Below are 18,597 nucleotides of genomic sequence, written 5' to 3'. Positions count from 1 at the left end.
TTGTTTTTTGTTTTTTTTTTAGGGACTGGATGTGGACAAACTAGAATCCCTGTGCACCACTGGTGGGGATGCACCATATGATCCAGCATGCTCTCCTCCGGGTGTGTATCCACAGTGTATCTGGAAGTGAAGGCAGAGACCCCAGCGGGTGTTGGTCCCCCCGTGCTCACAGCAGCATGACGCACCATAGCCAAGAAGAGGAAGCAACCCAAGTCCTTGGATAGATGGATGGACGCCCCATGTACACAGACCACGGAACATTACTCAGCCTTAAAGAGGAAGGAAATCCTGACACCAGCTCTAGCATGGAGGGACCTCAAGTACATCAGGCACAGTGAAATCAGCCACGAGAGGACAAAAACTGCATGATTCCACTCACATGAGGCCCCAGAGGAGTCACATTCATAGAGACAGAAAGCAGAGGAATGGGGGGCCAGGAGCTGGGGGAGGGGAGTTGATATTTAATGGGGACTGAGTTCCAGCTGGGAAAGATGGAGAGAGCTCTGGTAGTCATGGTGGCAATGATTGTGCAGTAATTGTCACTGAACTCGATGTCACTGAACTCCACCCTTAAACATAGTGAAGATGGTACCTCTCATGCTGTATGTATTTTTACCACAATTGAAAAAAAAAGTTAAAAGGCCAGAGGTTCTGAGCCACAGGGGTTTCTTACAAATGAGTTTTATTTGCATTCTGATCCCACACACAGAGATTTTTGTCTGCACAATGGTACAGTAACAAGTGCAAAATATGCTTTATTTCAGGTACAAAAATGACGTGGCAGTGTGACAACTTCTGCTTCAGTGCCCACCCCCCACCCCAGGACCCCTTCAAGGGCCACATCACCCCAACAGAGACGCCCACCACCTTCAGAGAAGATTCCCCCAATCTGGAAAAAGGGCAAAGAAGTGACATGTTAAGAAAGAAATCACTTTCCATGCCTGAACACTGGAGAACACAGTAACCAGGATTTTGCCCAACAAGGGGAGGGCTGGCAGAAGACACACAGAACAATGCCTTTCTCTTCTGTCTTTAAAATCCAAGCCCCCAGATGTGTCCCCATCAGGGCACAGAGCCCAGGATGACATATGTGAGCGCTGCAGATGCACAGGCTCGCCCACATGTCTGGGTGTGGGATGGGGACACCGGCTTAATCCATCCTTGGTCCTAGGACCCTGGGCCACTGTCTGATTTCTCAGTCTTGATTTCCTCACCTGAGATAAGGCTGCAGGGGCCTCCACTGGGACAATGGCAGAGCACAGACACCAAGCCTGACCTTGGAGAGGACAGCCAGCATCTGTGGCTGCTATGAGTGTCACTATTGGTATAACAGAGGGACAGCCACAGTGTCCGGCCATCTGCATGGGGAGCGAAGAAGCTGGGGGCCCAGAAAGGCAAGCCAAGCCACAGGGAGGCAGGGCAGCCCCTGCTGGACCACGGCAGGTGGGGTCACCCCGTGAGACTGCCCCGGGCCAGCTCCTCCCAGGCCAGAGCCAGAAACCAAGCCCAGAAGGCCAGGGAGCGCCCCTCTCCATCATCAAGCTGAGGCCCCCACAGCCGGGTACCCCTGTAGGAGCAAGGCTGGCAGACACTGGGAGGGACCCCAGAGAGGCTGAGAGGTCCTCAAGGCGCCAGTGGAGGTGAAGCTCAGGGCATACCTCACAGGACAGGAAAGTTCCAGAGGCCACCGCCCAGCAAGGCTCGGGGACAGCACACTTTCCCCACAGCCTCCCTCCTACATCAAGGCTCAGTACCCTGCCCTGGGGATCCAAAGGCTGCTGGCCTCCAGGAACTGGACAGCAGGAGGGAAGGCAGGGGAGCAGAGGGCTGTGATTCCTTCAGGGGCCGCAGAGCCTGGGGGGAGCAGGGGGGCAGGAAGCACAGGACCCACAGGCTTGGGAGAGTCAATGGCTGCTCAGCTGAATGATTCTTTCACTTCAAAGCTCAAAACAAAATACTTTTTATTATTATTTTTTAAAGTCCTTATTTTCTAGGAGTTTCTTCCAAATAATCCAGGAGGAAGAGAGAGTAACAGAGCTCAGCGGTTGGCAAAGTTATTCTGTCAAGGACTAGAAAGGACATATTTTTTGGCTTTCAGGGCTCAAAGGCAGCAAATCAAGACGTCAGCATAAAAGAAAACAAATTTCCATGGTTTTGAGGATGAAATGTAAAAGGTAATAATTGAGTACATTTTTTGGTATTAATGAGAATGGAATGGGTGGGGTATAGGAGGACATTTCACTCTATTGGATTCAAAGATTACGCTCCCTGTCATCAAACAGACCACAAAACCCCGGCAGGGAACAGCATTCCGCCACTGATGAGAGTGGGTGTAGGGTGATCCTTGTGGAGGCTGGGTGATGAGTACAGGATTAACTACATTGTTCTTGCTTGGAAGAAGGAATGAAGACTTTTCAAGATCGAGGGCTTCCCCAGTCCCCACCAGCTCCCCGCAGGCCACCCCAGGTGCCGTAGGCTGAAGGGCACAGGACACACTCACAGGCTCCCTCTTTGTAGGGGCCTGGGAGGGCAGGGCTGCTCAGCCCAGGAGTAAGCAGGGCCTGCCCCTCCCCACCTCACCTTGTCAGCTGCCCTGCCCAGAGCAGCAAGGCCACTTCTCAAAGCTGCTTCCTAGGGACACTACCGCTAGAAGACCCCTGCATGACAAGATGGGGTGGAGGGGGGAACCACCACTCAGAATTTACCATCCCCCACAGGAGTGGGAGGAGGGAGGAAAGCCCAGGAGAAGCCTTTGCAGAGAGCTCCTGAGAGCTGAGTGGAGGAGGCTGCAAGGAGCTGATAGGGTGCCCCCAAAAAGGAGGCCTGCGGTGGCCTGCCCAGCACCTCACTTCCCTGCCCCCACAGGGCAGAGGGAAGGGGGCTGGGAGGCGATTAGAGAGGGTGTATCAACGTCTCCTACTGGCCAGCCTCACTAATGACATCATACAGTGCAGCTGCGGGGGAGACCAACTCTGTCGGCCTTGCTTTTAGGGTCTCGGTCAGATGTCAGCTTCCAGCACTGCTCCCCCAGCCCGGAGAATAACAGGGCTTAAGGTGTGCCTTTCCCCTCAATTGGGGCAACTGTGCCCTAACCAGCTTCATCTACAGAGTCACAACCTGGAGCATCATGTAAGATCTAAAGGGAACAACTATCATCACCATGTCTAGCTAGGCTAAAGATGCTTGTGCCAGATATGGGGGGAGGGAAAGGGATCTGCATGCATCCACAGACGCGCGCGCGCACACACACACACACACACACACATCTGAAACGCAGACATAGAACCAGCCAATGCTGAATTCAGCCCCAAGCTGCCAGGGAACAGCTGGTGGAGTAAAGTCAGTCCAGTTGTGAACTCGGCTGGATCCTTAAAAAAGGACAGAATGGACTTCTTTGCAGAACAGATACTGCCTCACAGACTTTGAAAAACTTATGGTCTCCAAAGGAGACAGTTTGGGAGGTGGGGGGATGCGCCAGGGTTGTGGGTTAGAAATCCTATAAAATTGGATTGTGATGATCATTGTACAACTATAAATGCAATAAATTCATTGAGTAATAATAATAATTTAAAAAAGACATGGGCCAAGATGCTATACCTCACATGGAAGTGTATGCGCCAACCGGAGCAGGAGCACCCGTGGCGCTGGGTACCACCACAAAGCACATGCATGTGCCACCTGCTCACTGTAGGCTCTGATGGAGGGAAGATGGAGAACCCAGCCATCCTCAGACTCACCTGTGACTGAATCAGCCACAACCCCGGGGGTCTCCGCCCTTACTTTTAAGAGAGAGAAAGAGAGAGAGACCTAGGGAGGTAAAGACACATGCCAAGTGAGGGTCTGGGGGCCCAGGACCCCTGGCTCTTGGCCCTCTGCTTTTCCATCTTCTCTGAGAGCCTGGAAGCTGCCTCCCTCTCTTCCACTGATGACAGCAAAAGGGGCTTTTCTATTTTTCTCATCAACTCGTTAATGATTCTCAGAACTGAAGTTGCTCGGGCCAGCCCCTGAAGCCACTCTGGACCTGGAAACTTGGGACACTGTTCAGCCTGCTCCCATCTGTTCCCAGGAAAGCCCCCTCTAGGTTAATAGGCCTCTCCAAGAGGCCTGAGGTGGCCCAGGCCGGAGGTCACCAGGGCAACATCTGACCTTTGCTTAGGATGACAAACCAAGATTTGGAACTCGCCACCCGCCCCCCTTTCAGAGGCCTGTGTCTTTACTGTAAATGGGCAACTGGGTAACCAGGAGGTTTATCGCAACCTTGCAAACAGACACTTGCCCAGCCAAAAAATGTGATGGCCTAAGAATAAAGCGCTCAGCTTCAGCCTTCTGGTTCAAGGCCTGAGCACATGGTGTGTCTTCTGTCCATCTGAGGAGCCCTTTAAAAATGTGTTGCTGCCAAAGAGAAGCAACAGACTAGAAACATGGCGCTGGAGGGTACAGTTCTGGGAGGGGCTGCCCTGCCCAGCAGGCCCAGACTCTGGACTCAGGGCTCACGGGAAAGGCAGTGGTAGGAGTGAGAAGGACTCCAGCTTTCCTGCACTCTCATAAAATGACAAAAATAGAAACAAAGCACAAAACTGACAGTGAGCTGATCTGACCCCTGCAGCAGGGACAAGCTGTTGAATTAAGCAGCTAAAACATTTTGGTACCAATTACTATCTATACTCGTTTTTGGTATTCATCATCTTCTACTTCCTTGTCAGCTACAAGATTTAACTACAATCATCAGGAGACGGTAGGCAGAGCGGACACTGTGGGCATTCCAGAGAATGGGAGATGCCACCTAGAGCAACCTTAAGGTGACAGATCTTGATTAGACCCTCACTTGGAAAGAGGAAATAAAAACATTAGCCTACCACATCTTTAGAATTAAAATTTTAGCCAGAATTAAAATTTGACCTGGGTAGTGGCATCTCTTAGGTCTAGTGAAAGGCAGACACCTTGAAAAGCCAACAGACTAGTCCTGGTTCTGGGTGACCTTGAGCAAGTGATTCCACTTCTGTGTGACTCAGCTTTCCTCAAAAAAGGACATGACTGGTCTTGACCTGCCCCTAGAACTAACGCGTGGAGCTAGGACACACACCAAGAAAGACTGAAGAACATCAGAGTGATGTGACCCAGTACTAGTAAGATGGATACAGGGAGCGACAGCAAAAGAAGAGAATAGAGAGCCAGTTGTAAAAAGAGTGGAGCCAGACATGGGCTGAGTAAAAAAAGAAAAAAAAAAAGAAAGGAAAAAGCTGAGCTTCCTAATGACAGCTCCATGTCACAGAAAAAAAAAGATCTAGTAAGAATCAGGGTCCTTTAACAAGGGTTCAAAGGCAATTCTATAGGGATTTCAATCATATTTTCAACAGCTAGTGCTGAACAACTAGATATCTACATGCAAAAGAGTGAAGCTGGACCCCTACCTCACACCATACATAAAATACTAACTCAGAATGAATCAAAGGTCACTGGAGAACTAAAATGATAAAAAAAAAAATTCTTAGAAGAAAACGTAAGTATAAATCTTCTTGACCTTGGATTAGGCAACAGTTTTGTAGCAAAAAAAAAAAAAAAGTACAAAAGCAACAAAAGAAAACATAGGTATCTTAGACATCATCAAAATTAAAAACTTTTGTGCTTCCAAGAACATTGTAAGAAAGTGAAGAAAGCCCACAGAAGTGGAGAACATTTTGACAAATCACCTGTCTGATAAAAGACCAGCATCTGGAATATACAAAGAACTCATACAACTCAATAATAAAAAGACAAATAACCCAATTAAAATGGGTAAAGGATATGAATAAACATTTCTCCAAAGAAGACATACAAAGGGCCAGTAAGCCCATAATGAGAAGCTCAACATCATCGGCCATCAGGGAAACGCAGATCAAAACTGCAATGAGATTCGACTTCACACCTGACGGCTACACTCAAAATGACAGATAACAGCAGGTATTGGTGAGGATTTAGAGAAATTAGAACCCTCACACACTGCTGATGGGAATGTGATGTGATGCAGCTGCTTTGGGAAACAGCCTAGCAGGTCCTCAAAAAGTCAAACATAGAGTGACTACAGGACCCATATGTCTACTCCTAAAAGAAAACTTATGTGTGTACCAAACCAGGTATCTATATGTTCATAGCAGCATTATTCATAATAGCCCCCAAAGTAGAAACAACTCAATATCCATCACATGACGAATAGATAAACAATGTGGTCTATCCATAGAATGAAATATTATTAAGCTATAAAAAACGACTGAAATACTGACAGATGTTCCATTCTAGCATAGAAAACATTAAGTGGAAAAAAAAAAAAACTCACCACAGAAGACCACATATTGCGTGAAATGTCCAGAATCGGTCAATCTATATGGAAAGAAGGTTCAACGTTGCCTAGAACTAGAGGAACTGACGTAGGAGAGTTCTTGCTAAGGGCACAGGGTTTCTTCTAGCGGCAATGACAATGTTCTAAAATGCATTGTGGGGATTTTGTGAATTTACCAAAAATATCATTGACTCATACACTACAAATGCATGTGAATTATATTTCAATAAAGCTGTTATACTCTCTCCCCCACCATCACCCAAAAGGAAAAGGAATAGGGAAAATGCCCTTACACTGTGGGGAGATCACACCTGCTGTCCCAACGCAATTATTACTAGAGCCCTCTTCACTCTGTATGACAAATTTATGTCACTGCCCTATCCCTATGTGATATCAGGCAGGTGGTTTTGCCCCTCTGGGCTTCCGTTTCTCTCTCTGGAAAAATCTACCAAGCTCAGAGCATCTCTGCATTTCCCCAAAGTGCCATTTTAAAAGCTGTCAAATCCTGCTCAGTTGGTCACAGCGCTGACCATGCTTTGTAAGATGAACCTAAATTAGCAAAGAGTGGAAGACCTGAGCCAGCACCGGTCGCTGGGTTCCAGGAAACAGAGACAGGACAGAGGTTGCCTCCTGATATTCAAATTTCCCCAGAGTCAGGCCAACCATCCCAAAGCAGGCAACATGCCCTAAGCACACCCTCTGCAAGTGAAAAAGGAGAAACATTCACAGGGGAGCCCTCACGGAAAAGACGGCATCCCGGGGAAGATCGGCAAGTTGGGCAGGACAGCCTGGCATCAGGATGGTCAGGGTCCTCTGATCCTACAACGGAATGTTCAATTCCTAGTCCTCCTTGCCCACGACTGCTTAGGAAATAAAATTATACCTAAGGGGCTCAAGAGGAATAATTGGCTCCTTTCCCTTTCATATGTAAGAGATTATGCCTAAAAATAGTCTTTCCAAGAGCTCCCATTCATGGAGAGGCAGAAACAAATCTGACTAGGAACCATGAGGGTGGGGGTTCAATCCCTGGCCTCACTCAGTGGGTTAAGGATCTGGCATTGCCATGAGCTGTGGTGTAGGTTGCAGACATGGCTCAGATCTGGCATTGTTATGGCTCTGGTGTAGGCCGGCAGCAACAGCTCTGATTAGACCCCTAGCCTGGGAACCTCCATATGCCACAGGTGCGGCCCTAAAAAGCAAAAAAAAAAAAAAAAGAAGAAGAAGAAGGCTTTCCAGCCCCCCTGCCCCAGGGCCTCAGGACTAGGTGGCCCTGAGTGTCCACCACACCCGTGAAGAGATGTGAGCCCCTCTCAGGCTCTGCAGCAGGAGACCCTTAGAATAAGGTAAACGTGAAAGAAGCAGAAGGCACAGAAAACCCAATTCCTGTCAATCCATCCAGGAACAGGAAGACAGATGCTCACCAGGGTGGGAAACTGACAGGAAGACAGGAGGATGGGGGGAGCTGCCCCCAGGGAGTCAGCAGTCTCAGTCACAGTCATGGTCACGGTCACGGAGCAGGTTACCAAAGAGGGCAAAGGTCTGGGGGAGGCAGGGCTTCCTCTGGAGGCAGAAGAGTGGTCAGAAGGAGCGGATCCAGGTGGCACCATGGTACCCAGTGAGCAAGCCTTCAACTACAGAAGCAGGGCTTTCAGAGAAGACACCCCCCACCCATCTGCCCTTCAGAGAGGGAAGAGCAAGGAACAGTTCCGAAGCTGGGTGCTGGGAGGAGGAGAGGGGGAAGCCACTGGCCTTCTGCCTGCCAGAGACTCTGCCTCCATGGTCTCCACTGGTGGTCAGGCCGTGGCTTTCATGGTTTGGGCAGGGTCCTCCTGGCGGCAGCTTACAGGGGTGTGCTTCCTACATCTGGGGGTCCATGGGGCTGGGACGGGAGGCAGCTGTCTGCTCTGCTTCTGCTCAGAGGCCACATTTCAGGATGACGTGGTAGCCGTCATTGCTTTCAGCTGCAAGAGAGAAATGCTAAGGTTTTACAGGAAGAAAAGCAGAGTACTGCAGCATCCAGGAAGGCCTGGGATCAGGGTACCAGCAGCCACCCTGCCGTGAACATTGGCAGAGGTCACCCAGGTAAGACTGTGCACAGCCCAACGTGCTAATAAAAGCAGAAATTTCACCGCTGCCTGGCTCAGTTCCTTTTTTTTCCCTTCTCCTTTCTTTTTAGGGCCACATCTGCTGCATATGGAAGTTCCCAGGCTAGGGGTTGAATTGGAGCTGCAGCTGAGGCCTACACCACGGCCTCAGCAACAGAGGATCCGAGCCACATCTGCGACCTACACCACAGCTTGTGGCAAGGCCGGACTCTTAACCCCTGGAGTGAGACCAGGGATCGAACCACATCCTCATGGATACTAGTCGGGTTCTTACCCTGCTGAGCCACAACAGGAACTCCTTAAGTTTCTCTTGCCTGCAGGCCCTTTCCCCACAGCCTGAGGCCCAGGGACTAAAAAGCCACTGTCCAAGGAGGCTTCAGACACAGTGGGGGTCTTGGGGTATGATGGTCCCCAGACCTCTGAAGGCACCTGCTGGCTAGATCCAGAGAATGCGGGGAGGGGACTGTCCTTATCACACTCCAGGGTCCACCATCCAGTCAGGGAGCTTTCATTTCCACGTATGTCGTCCCCTCACCTGCCCAGCCCCATGGAAGTCACAGCTGGTTTTCCATTCCCCTGGCAGGCAAGTTCCTTCTCAGACCCTTCAGTTCCGGCCCCCCAGCCCAGGGTCCCCGATCCATGTGGCCTGCAGCTCTATGCCATACCCACTGTTCCTGGAGACACACACTTGGGAAGAACTCAAATCCATCTTCTCATTAGCACTGGACTCAGGGAGCAGGCATTGCCTGGCCAGGACTTCCCTTTCACAGTGACTATGGGGCCAGTCTTGCTAGTTCTCTGGTTTCTGAGGCTAGGTTTCCCAGCAGGTATGTGTTCCTTTTGCCCAGAGGCTGTTCCCCGGGAAAACTCCCCATCCACTGGCCTGCTCTTCCCTCACCACTCTGGGAGCCCAGGAGGAACAGCTAAGGTACTTTAATGACACAAGAAAGGGGCGGGGAGGCTTTACCTTTCAAGGTACTGAGGATGAAGCAGGACTCATCTTGGAAATTCTGCACCATCTGAAAAGCAAAGGAGAGACCATATCTCTTCACAAGGAGCTCAGAGAATGCCAAGCTTCAGGGCCACAAGAGGCCGGGCACGTGCAATTGTCAGAAATGACAGCCGCTGAGTTCACACAAAGGCAGGAACACACTCATGCTTCACTTGTGGAGAGAAAAACAGGACACGAGGTAAGTGGACAGAGCAATGGTCATTGTGAGTAACAAAGAAACTAAAGGACAGAAAAGGAGCCTGGAAGGGAATTCTGGAAATGTTTAATATGAAACTAAATTTTTAGTGATTTGCTTTCCTTTCACTTTCTCCTGGTGACCACGTCTTCCAATCCCCATCAGGACACATTACAAGAGCACATATGTGTAAAACAGCACCAGATACAACACCAATGTGCAGAGTTCCCTGGTGGCTCACTGGGTTGAGGATCCGGTGTTGTCACTGCTGTGGTGCCAGTTTTTATATGGGGAGTTATTGTCAATATCTTGTACTAACTTATAAAGACTAGGAAAAAGAATACACATGCATAACTGAATCACTTTGCTGTGTACCTGAAACTAACACAACATTGTAAATCAACTCTACTTCAATATTAAAAAAAAAAAAAAACTAAAATGCTTTAAGGAGACACTTGGTTTCTTTAAATATAAACAGAGCTCCATTCCCTGGGTCCACAAACACAGCAGAATCTAAGGATTACTCACCAGCTGCCTCTCATTTTGACTCACAGCTCAGTGACCTTCGACAAGTCAACTTCCTGTCTCCAGGCCCTGTCTGTAAAATGGGGCTGTTTCGATGATAAAATATATATTTAGATAACCAAGATGTAGAGCAGAGGGACCTGGCCTCCTCTCCTGGTGGGGAGCTCTTCTCTGTGACTGCTTCATCAAACCGTCCACAGGACCCACAGGACCTAGCACCAATGACCACACACATCCCCCCTGCAGGTAGCTGCCCTGGATAGCTCCATGCACACACACAGAGCGCCCTTAAGGATATTTAGAGCAGTGCCGTCCCTACGAGTGAAAACTAGAAACAACTCATGTTATGCAATAGGAGAAGCAGCACAAACCAACTGTGTGACCTGATCACACCCTGCCAGTCAGTGGGGCCAGCAACCTCCAGCAGTGCCCCTCAGCATGTGTGAATCACAAACCATAAATCCCAGAAGGATGCACTCATATTCCACTTACATGAAATTTTTTTTTTTTTTTTTGGCCACACCTGCGGCATGCAGAAGTTCCCGGACCAGTGATCGAACCAGTGCCACAGCAGTGACAACGCTGGATCTGTAACCCACTGAGCCACTGGGGAAGTCCAGGTGAAACAGGTGAAACTCAACAATATATTGAGGAAGGACCAGGAATAGATTGGTACAGAATTCAGACCAGCAAGTGGAAGGGGAGTGAAAACAGCCCACCTACGGGCTTCTCACCACATTGCCCTAACCTGAGTGCAGGTATTGAGTACTTAGTTATTCTTGAAACTCTGCAAATGAGCCTTCTATACTCATTGCATATGTATGCTGTATTTCACAATATACATGCAAAGAATGTGAAAAACATACACATTGACCTAAACCTACCCAACACACACACACACACACACACACACACACTAACCAAGAGAACAGCAAAACCCCTTTCCAAATGAAACAGTAAGACCCACGTTTTACTGCCTGCTCCCCCATCCTACCAATCCATCCACCTGTCAACCCCTGCCCCGCCCCCAGGGCCTAATGATGCGTGAAGTACATTTACGCTATACTGCTGGCCTGCTCCCTCTGGGATGCCTGGCCGCCCCACCACTCGGGCAAGCAAAACTTGAAGCAGGGCCCACATGGGCTTAATCAGTAACTCCCTTGTTTAATTAAGTGCCCTTGCACCCCAGGGGCAGGCTGTGCAGCTGGCCAGGCTGCCTCCAGCGCTCCTGGCAATTAAGAACCAAAGGTTTCCAATTGATTCGGGGTTAAGAGGCAGGGAGACTTTGGGGAATAAGAATCGCCTACTTAGCCAAGGTGGCGATGGAGCTCTGCGATCTGCTTCACTTGCTTAACTGCCTGCTCTGGGGGGCACAGGGCAGGTTAGGGAAGGAACTTCCTTCAGGGGCCTGTGAAATTGCAAGGGCTCCGAGCATTCCTGGCTTTTGTCTTTGCGATAGAAATTCACCACGAGAGGCAAAGCGACAAGTTTTCCATGCCACTATCACTGCCTGTGGCTCAGGGCACTTTAACCTCCCAGGCGATGCTAGAGGACATTCTAGCGACTCCAGGCTTCATGGTCTCTATCTTGTGAAATGGGGATGAAAAACCCCACTGCCTTAGCTTTAAATGTAATGCTAAATGTTAAAGAATTCTAACCTGGTGACCAAAATGGCAAATTGCAGATCGGTGTACCTGTGTTCAAGTGGATCCTGGTTGTGTGTTTTAAAAACCCACACCCACACACACTCGGGCACACAATGGACACTCGAACAAAAAAATGACCTGACAGAATCACATCAAACCTAATCAAAATGCAGCGAAGAAAAGAGAGTGGGGAAGATCAGAGTCTGTTTTATATTGTCTGACTTCTTATGCTAATTGTGAATTCCTTTCTAATTAAAAAAGAAGGAAGACACTACCTTGCCAACCTCTAGAGCCAAACTCCCATGAAATAGGAGACACCCATGCAGGGGCTCAGGCAATTATGGTGACTAGTGGCAACAGGATTGTTATTAATAACGACAACTTGTGAAATATACACACCATGAAAACCCATACATTTTATACATTGTCCTTTGCTCCCCAAAGCAAGTGCCTAACTTAGCATCTCCTGGTACCTGGCACTGTTTTTCTCATCTTAGCTTTTTACTATAACCTGCTCAATGAGTAGAATGATCCCCATTTTGCAGACACAGAAACTGAGGCTCAGAGATGCTAAGTAGATTTGCTCGAGGTTGCTCAGCTCGAGAGGCCAGCTCCATAATCCTCTACACAGAGGTTTTCGCAGTTCTCAAAGGGAGAGGAAGGTCTGCTGGGGGATGGGCTGGGCTGGGGGCTCAGGGTTCTGTCACCACTGCCCCCACCAGCACAGGTCTGTCTCAAGGCCTCTTTTCAGGAGTCAGAAAGGCTGCTGGCTTCAAGTGAGGTTCTGCTGCTGGACCACAAGGGGTTCCCACCACAGCCAGACCTCTTAGGAGCTATGTACCTTGGGCCAATTACTCAGCCTCTCTGTGAAACTGGATTGCGATAGCCCTCATTTCGAGGGGAGGCTGTCGGGATTAAACACTAGGAAGGAGTCCAGGATAGAACAAGCTTAAAAGCTTTTGTTCTACAACATGCAGGCATGGCCGAAACATATCAGCAAACCGTTTTGATAACCCTGTTCTGAACCAGGAATGGGATCTGATCCCTTGAGGGCTCGGTCATGACTGAGTTGTGTTCAGTATCCGTGTTCTCGGTCAGTGGCACTTGTGCCCTGCATAGCCCTGTGTGGCCAGGGACAGACCAGGCAGGCTGTGACACCTTTGCCATCAGCAGAGGAAGCCTCTGTTCTCCTGAGCCACATCCTCTCCATCACCAGCCCAGTCCACTTCACCCTCTGGGGGGCCTGCCTTGTCCTGACAAGGGGGAGCGCCCTTGTCCTGACTCCCAACTGTAAGCACCCTGAGGCAGAGATGGGGGGGTCCCCTGGTTCCTGCAGAGCTCCTGGCCAAGGGTAGCGAGGGTGGAAACAACAGTTCTTCAGACCCCTCCCTCTGGCCCTCCAGGAAGCCCCTGCAGCAGAGAGCAGGTGGCAGACCAGGTTGCCCCCACCCCCCTGGGGTGCCCTTCAGGGGCAGGTCTTGGGTTCCTGGGCTGGGGCATACAGTGCTCACCTCATTGCTGACCACCACGTGGATGCCAGTGGGGCCCTGCCGGTACACTCGGTGGATGTGCTGTGGGGAGATGCTGTACAGGTTGGCAATCTTCTCAATCAGCTCCAAGGTGGTCAGCTCCTCCAGGAAGATGGCGTGGTACACTGGAGGCCGGAGGAGAGAGGTCTGCTATAGAGCAAGCATCTGCCTTTTCATGAGGTGCCTACCCCTCCCCAACCCCCAAACCAGGAACTTGCTGTAAGGATGCCCACACCTGGATGGACTCGCAAGATCTGGCTATACTGGGGACGTGTCTAGAAGCCACAAGGCCTGTGCACCACCCAGCACCAGGAAAAGATGCCAGGCTATGTTCTTTATTCCTACTGGGGGATTCATGTAAAATGGAGAATCCCTGGATCCACCCCAGACCCAAGGACACCCCCTAAGGGGTGGAGGCTGCAGGAAGAAGAGCTGGCCAAAATCTGCCTTTCCCACAAGCTTCCAGGGATCCTGAGGCAACAGCTTCAGATGGCCAAGAGGGAGCCTTAAAGACAATTTCTTTCTTTCTTTCTTTCTTTTTCTTTTTTTTTTTTTTGGTCTTTTCTTTTTAGGGCTGCGGCACATGGAGGTTCCCAAGCTAGGGGTTGAATTGGAGCTGTTGCTGCCGGCCTACTCCACAGCCACGCAACACCAGATCTGAGCCACGTCTGCGACCACCACCACAGCTCATGGCAACGCGGAATCCTTAACCCACTGAGTGAGGCCCAGGATTGAACCAGCAACCTCATGGTTCCTAGTCAGATTTGTTTCTGCTGTGCCAAGACAGGAACTCCAAGACAATTTCTAAATGACTGCAAAAGAGACAGAGTCTGGTCCTCGCCCTTCTCCATAGCATCAACAGTATCCAGCTGGAGCACCATGACCCCAGGTGCATGGGTGGTGCAGGGAGAAGAGGGGGCACCAGGAGTGTTGCCAGCCAGTCAGAAGGAAACAGTGACCTTGAGGTAGAAGCATAACCCAAACCGGCTGGGTAGAAAGAAAACCCCATCGGTGACCTGGGGTAAGGACTCAAAGCTCAGGGGCTTCAAGTTCCTCAAAAGTAAAACACCTCGGGGTTCCCTATTGGTCCAATGGTGGAGGATCTGGTACTGTCACTGCTGAGGCTCTGGTCACTATTGTGGTGCGGGTTCGATCCCTGGCCTGGGAACTTCTGCATGCCAAAAGTGCGGCCAAAAAAAAAAAAAAAGTAAGACAATTGGATTAAACTACAGGTGTCCAACTCCTCATTCAACTATGGAAGGAACACTTGGTTCAGCAAATCTGATCAGCGGCCCCATACGTTAAAAGCACATGTGGGAGTTCCCCTTGTGGCCCAATGGAAATGAATCTGACTAGGAACCATGAGGTTGAGGGTTCGATGTCTGGCCTCACTCAGTGGGTTAAGTTTCCAGCATTGCCATGAGCTGTGGTATAGGCAGCAGACATGGCTCGGATCCTGCCTTGCTGTGGCTGTGGTGTAGACCACCAGCTACAGCTCCAATTAGACCCCTAGCCTGGGAACTTCCATATGCTGTGACTGCGGCCCTAAAAAGCAAAAAAATTAAAAAAAGCACATGTGGACACACACAGGGGCACACACAGTGACTCCCTTTGAAGCAGGCACAGAGGCTCTGGAGTTCCAGCCACACAACACACCTGCCTTCCCAGGATTTCAAGGATCTCCGTCAGAGAATGTGGTTACTGGTGTGACATTCCTTCTTGTGCTGACACTGAGTAAGAAACCCGGGCCTCATCTAAGATTCCTTTTTATAACAGAATACGAACAGTACCTCCCCCCACCCACCAACTTTTCAGAGCCCATTCCAGTTTTTCTTATTTTACGGCTCAAATAAATTGGACTGCTGGCAAAAGAGCACAGGAAGGATTACAGCGTGGCCCTTTTGCTGTGGGTCTTCCCTGCCCCTGGAGGAATGTGGGGGCCACCAGCCCTGCCCTGAGCCAGTGAAAGGTCAGCCAGCCCCTGCTCAGAACTCCTCTCAGCCTCCTCTCATTGGGGCTGTGTGGGGAAACAAGACCCCTCGAGTGGGCAGCCCTGGGTTAAACCTTGACTCTGCCCAGAAGACAGAGTTTCCATGGTGGCTCAGCGGCTTACAAACCGACTAGCATCCATGAAGATGTGGGTTTGATCCCTGGCCTTGCTCAGTGGGTTAAGGATCCAGTGTTGCTGTGGCTGTAGTATAGGGTGGCAGCTGCAGCTCCAATTCAACCCCTAGCCTGGGAACTTCCATGTCCTTCAGGTGAGGCTGTAAAAAGCAAAAAATAAAACAAACCAAAAAAAAAAACCAAAAACTGAACCCCAAAGAGCCATGTGCCCTGGAGGTTCCCCAAGAGCCTTCAGCGGCACCCCTAACCTTCCTGAGCAACCGAATCACATGGGAAAGGTTCATCCCACTTGGGGAGATATGGGGGAGGGGCGCTCTCAGGAACATAGCTGTCAAGTGTCACTTATCACCAGCCTGGGAGCCAGAAGGCCGACTCTCATTTCTACCGTGAGCAGCTAAGTGACACCAGGGGCACACATCTCCTCTCCAGGCCTGTCTCCCCAGGGGGAAAGTCAGTAAACAGGACTAGATGTTCTGGGAGATGATTTCCACCTTAAACATTTCCATCTCAGGATGAAGTGTAACAAAGATTCCTCGGGCACGACAAGGGGAGACGGTCTCAGTGAGCAGGCTCGTGCCGTGGCTTTTCCTTCTGTCTCTTCCCCCCTGGAACCAGCCCCAGTAGGAGGGGCTCCCCACAACTCACCACACATATTGGGGTCCCCGCCACCATCCCGCTTCTGCTGTAGGGGTGCGCGGTTCTGCTCCAGCTCCTGACAGACATAAATGGTCATCTTCGGCCTCACGTTCCTGGCAGGAGGAAAGGAAATAAATAGCAGATGTGTGTGCGGGGGGAACCAGACTCTGTGGTTCCAGAATGTTATAGAACACAAAGTGGAAAGAGCAGTAGGAGGCCCTTAGGGAGAAGGAAGGAAGGCTGCCATTCTGGCAGACTTTGCTGAAGACAGAGAAATGAACGATCCTCCAACCTGCCCACAGGGGGCTCTGTCCAGGGGACCAACCTCAAGATAGGAGGTGTTCTTCAGGTTGCTAATGAGGCAAATGCTTTCTCCAACTTGCTCCAAGCCGGGCGCCCTTTCAGAACCTCCACCCACAGCTCACCTTATCCTCATACACCTATTCGGGGGCAGCTACCATCTCATTCTACGGATGAGGAAACTGAGGCCCAGGGACAGGGTGGGGCTAAGGGTTTGCCCAGGTTTGCCCAGGTACAAAGTCCCTAAGCAGTGGATCTGGGATTCAAACCCAGGTGTACCCTCTCACTCTAAAACTGTGCTGCCCATGTGTGACTATTAAATTCACCAAAGTTAAATAAAATTTAAAATTCAGCTGGTGCATTACACTCGCCTTGGATCAAGTGCTCCACAGTCACCTGAGATCAGGGCTGCTATACTGAACGGTGCTACAGAAAATTCTACCAGACCCAGCACTGCTCTCCAGCCAGCCCTGAACACGGCTGCAGGGTGCTGAGTGATCACACGGATCCATGCCTGCCACTTTCTTCCCCTTCCTGCCTCAAGGAGGCACCTTGAGGCTCAGAACCATGCAAGGTACTGAGACTAAGAGGCCAAGGCCAAGGGAGGGGGGCCTCCAGGCAGAGTGTGATGCAGGCCCTGCCATCTCACTGCCTCCCTGAAGCCCATATCCCACTCCTGGCACCTCCTCCTGCACCTGCTCCTGGGTGAGCCCCAACCCCACTAGCCAGCCCACAGGGTGTCCAAGAGGCTGAGATGCAGGTTACCTGCCACACCCCGCCTCCAGTGGGAACACTCACCTGCCTTTGATGGCATTGAAGAGCCGGATCCCATCTGCAGGGCCGCAGATCTGGACCAGATCATCGCGGGACATCTTCAGCAGGTCAGCACCTGGGCAGGTAAAGGGAGCTGCCTGTTAACAGGATGCCAGGATAAAACTGCATCCCCAGGCACCTGCAGGCCCTGGGGTGGGGAAGGGCCAGCATCACCATCAGGGGGCACAGCATCTCACAGAAAGAGCAAGTGCTAAACAACATCAGATCACAGCCCGAGGAATGCCAGAAGCCCAACAACTGCACTGGCACAACTCAGCACCCACGGGCATTTGTAGAGGTCAGGAGTCCTCACCACCTGGGCCTTCCTGGCCTGCCCTCTGTGCTTTTATTGGCATCAATGGCTTGCATGTATCTTATCAGCATGTGGCACTGATTATGTGCACTCGTCTGCAGGCAGATGCTCACTGCTCCCTGGGTGCAGCCATTCTGCATGCACCCAGCACTCAGATTAACTGGTAGAACAGGAGTTCCCATCGAGTCACAGCAGAAATGAATCCAACTAGGAACCATGAGGTTGTGGGTTTGATCCCTGGCCTCACTCAGTGGGTTAAAGATCTGGCATTGCTGTGAGCCGTGGTGTGGGTTGCAGACATGGCTCGGATCCCGGGTTGCTGTGGCTGTGGTGTAGGCTGGCATCTGTAGCTCCGATTAGACTCCTAGCCTGAGAACTTCCATATGCCACAGGTGTGGCTCTAAAATGCAAAAAAAAAAGAAAAAGAAAAGGGAAGGAAGGAAGGAAGGAAGGAAGGAAGGAAGGAAGGAAGGAAGGAAGGAAGGAAGGAAGGAAGGAAGGAAGGAAGGAAGACAAAGAAAGAAAGAAAGAAAGAAAGAAAGAAAGAAAGAAAGAAAGAAAGAAAGAAAGAAAGAAAGAAAGAAAGAAAGAAAGAAAGAAAGAAAGAAAGAAAACAGACAGAAACAGGCAGAACATTCCCACAGGCCCCTCATGCCAGCCATGCCCCCACATCCGGGGAACTGGGGGCCTAGCTTCGTCCATGCAGAGGATTTGGCTTGGTTTTTGGAATTTTTATGAATAGAATTGAAGAGTACGCACTGTTTGTTTCTGAGTCTGGCTCTCTCCCTCCAAGTTCCTTTAAGGGCTCATTCTTGTCATATGTAGTTATTGATCATTCATGCCCATTTTTACGTAGTATTTATTGCACGAATAAGCCACAATTCCTGTACCCCTCTCTGCGGATGGGCATTGGGGTGCTCCCAGTTAGGGGCTACCATGAATAAGGATATATGAATACCCTCCTAGGTGGACACTGCCCGTTCCTCAAAGCCCAAGGAGTCCCCTAGAGCTCTGTGACCACATGGACCCTCCAAGGTACACGGCTGACATCAGCCTTCTGCTGAAAACCTGCCAACAGCTATGAGACCCAGAGCCACAGCATC

General features: G+C 50.4%; 1 protein-coding gene across 4 annotated transcripts in view; it reads right to left on the bottom strand.

Moving 5' to 3' along the window:
- Positions 1-7,538: 7,538 nt before the first annotated feature.
- The window catches only part of TFCP2L1 (transcription factor CP2 like 1), a 60,065-nt gene continuing 49,006 nt past the window's right edge, over positions 7,539-18,597 (bottom strand). For all 4 annotated transcript variants that reach the window (XM_047772172.1, XM_047772174.1, XM_047772173.1 and 1 more), the window contains 5 exons: positions 17,167-17,257; positions 16,078-16,181; positions 13,291-13,433; positions 9,389-9,440; positions 7,539-8,277 (listed from right to left, as the gene is read on the bottom strand). In XM_047772172.1, the coding sequence (XP_047628128.1) occupies positions 8,231-8,277; positions 9,389-9,440; positions 13,291-13,433; positions 16,078-16,181; positions 17,167-17,257 (437 nt within the window). In that variant the 3' untranslated portion in view covers positions 7,539-8,230. The remainder of the gene's footprint in view (positions 8,278-9,388; positions 9,441-13,290; positions 13,434-16,077; positions 16,182-17,166; positions 17,258-18,597) is intronic.

This window comes from Phacochoerus africanus, chromosome 3 (genome assembly GCF_016906955.1).
Source record: "Phacochoerus africanus isolate WHEZ1 chromosome 3, ROS_Pafr_v1, whole genome shotgun sequence".
Lineage (NCBI taxonomy): Eukaryota > Metazoa > Chordata > Mammalia > Artiodactyla > Suidae > Phacochoerus > Phacochoerus africanus.
This window is presented reverse-complemented; position numbering and strand designations above follow the sequence as displayed.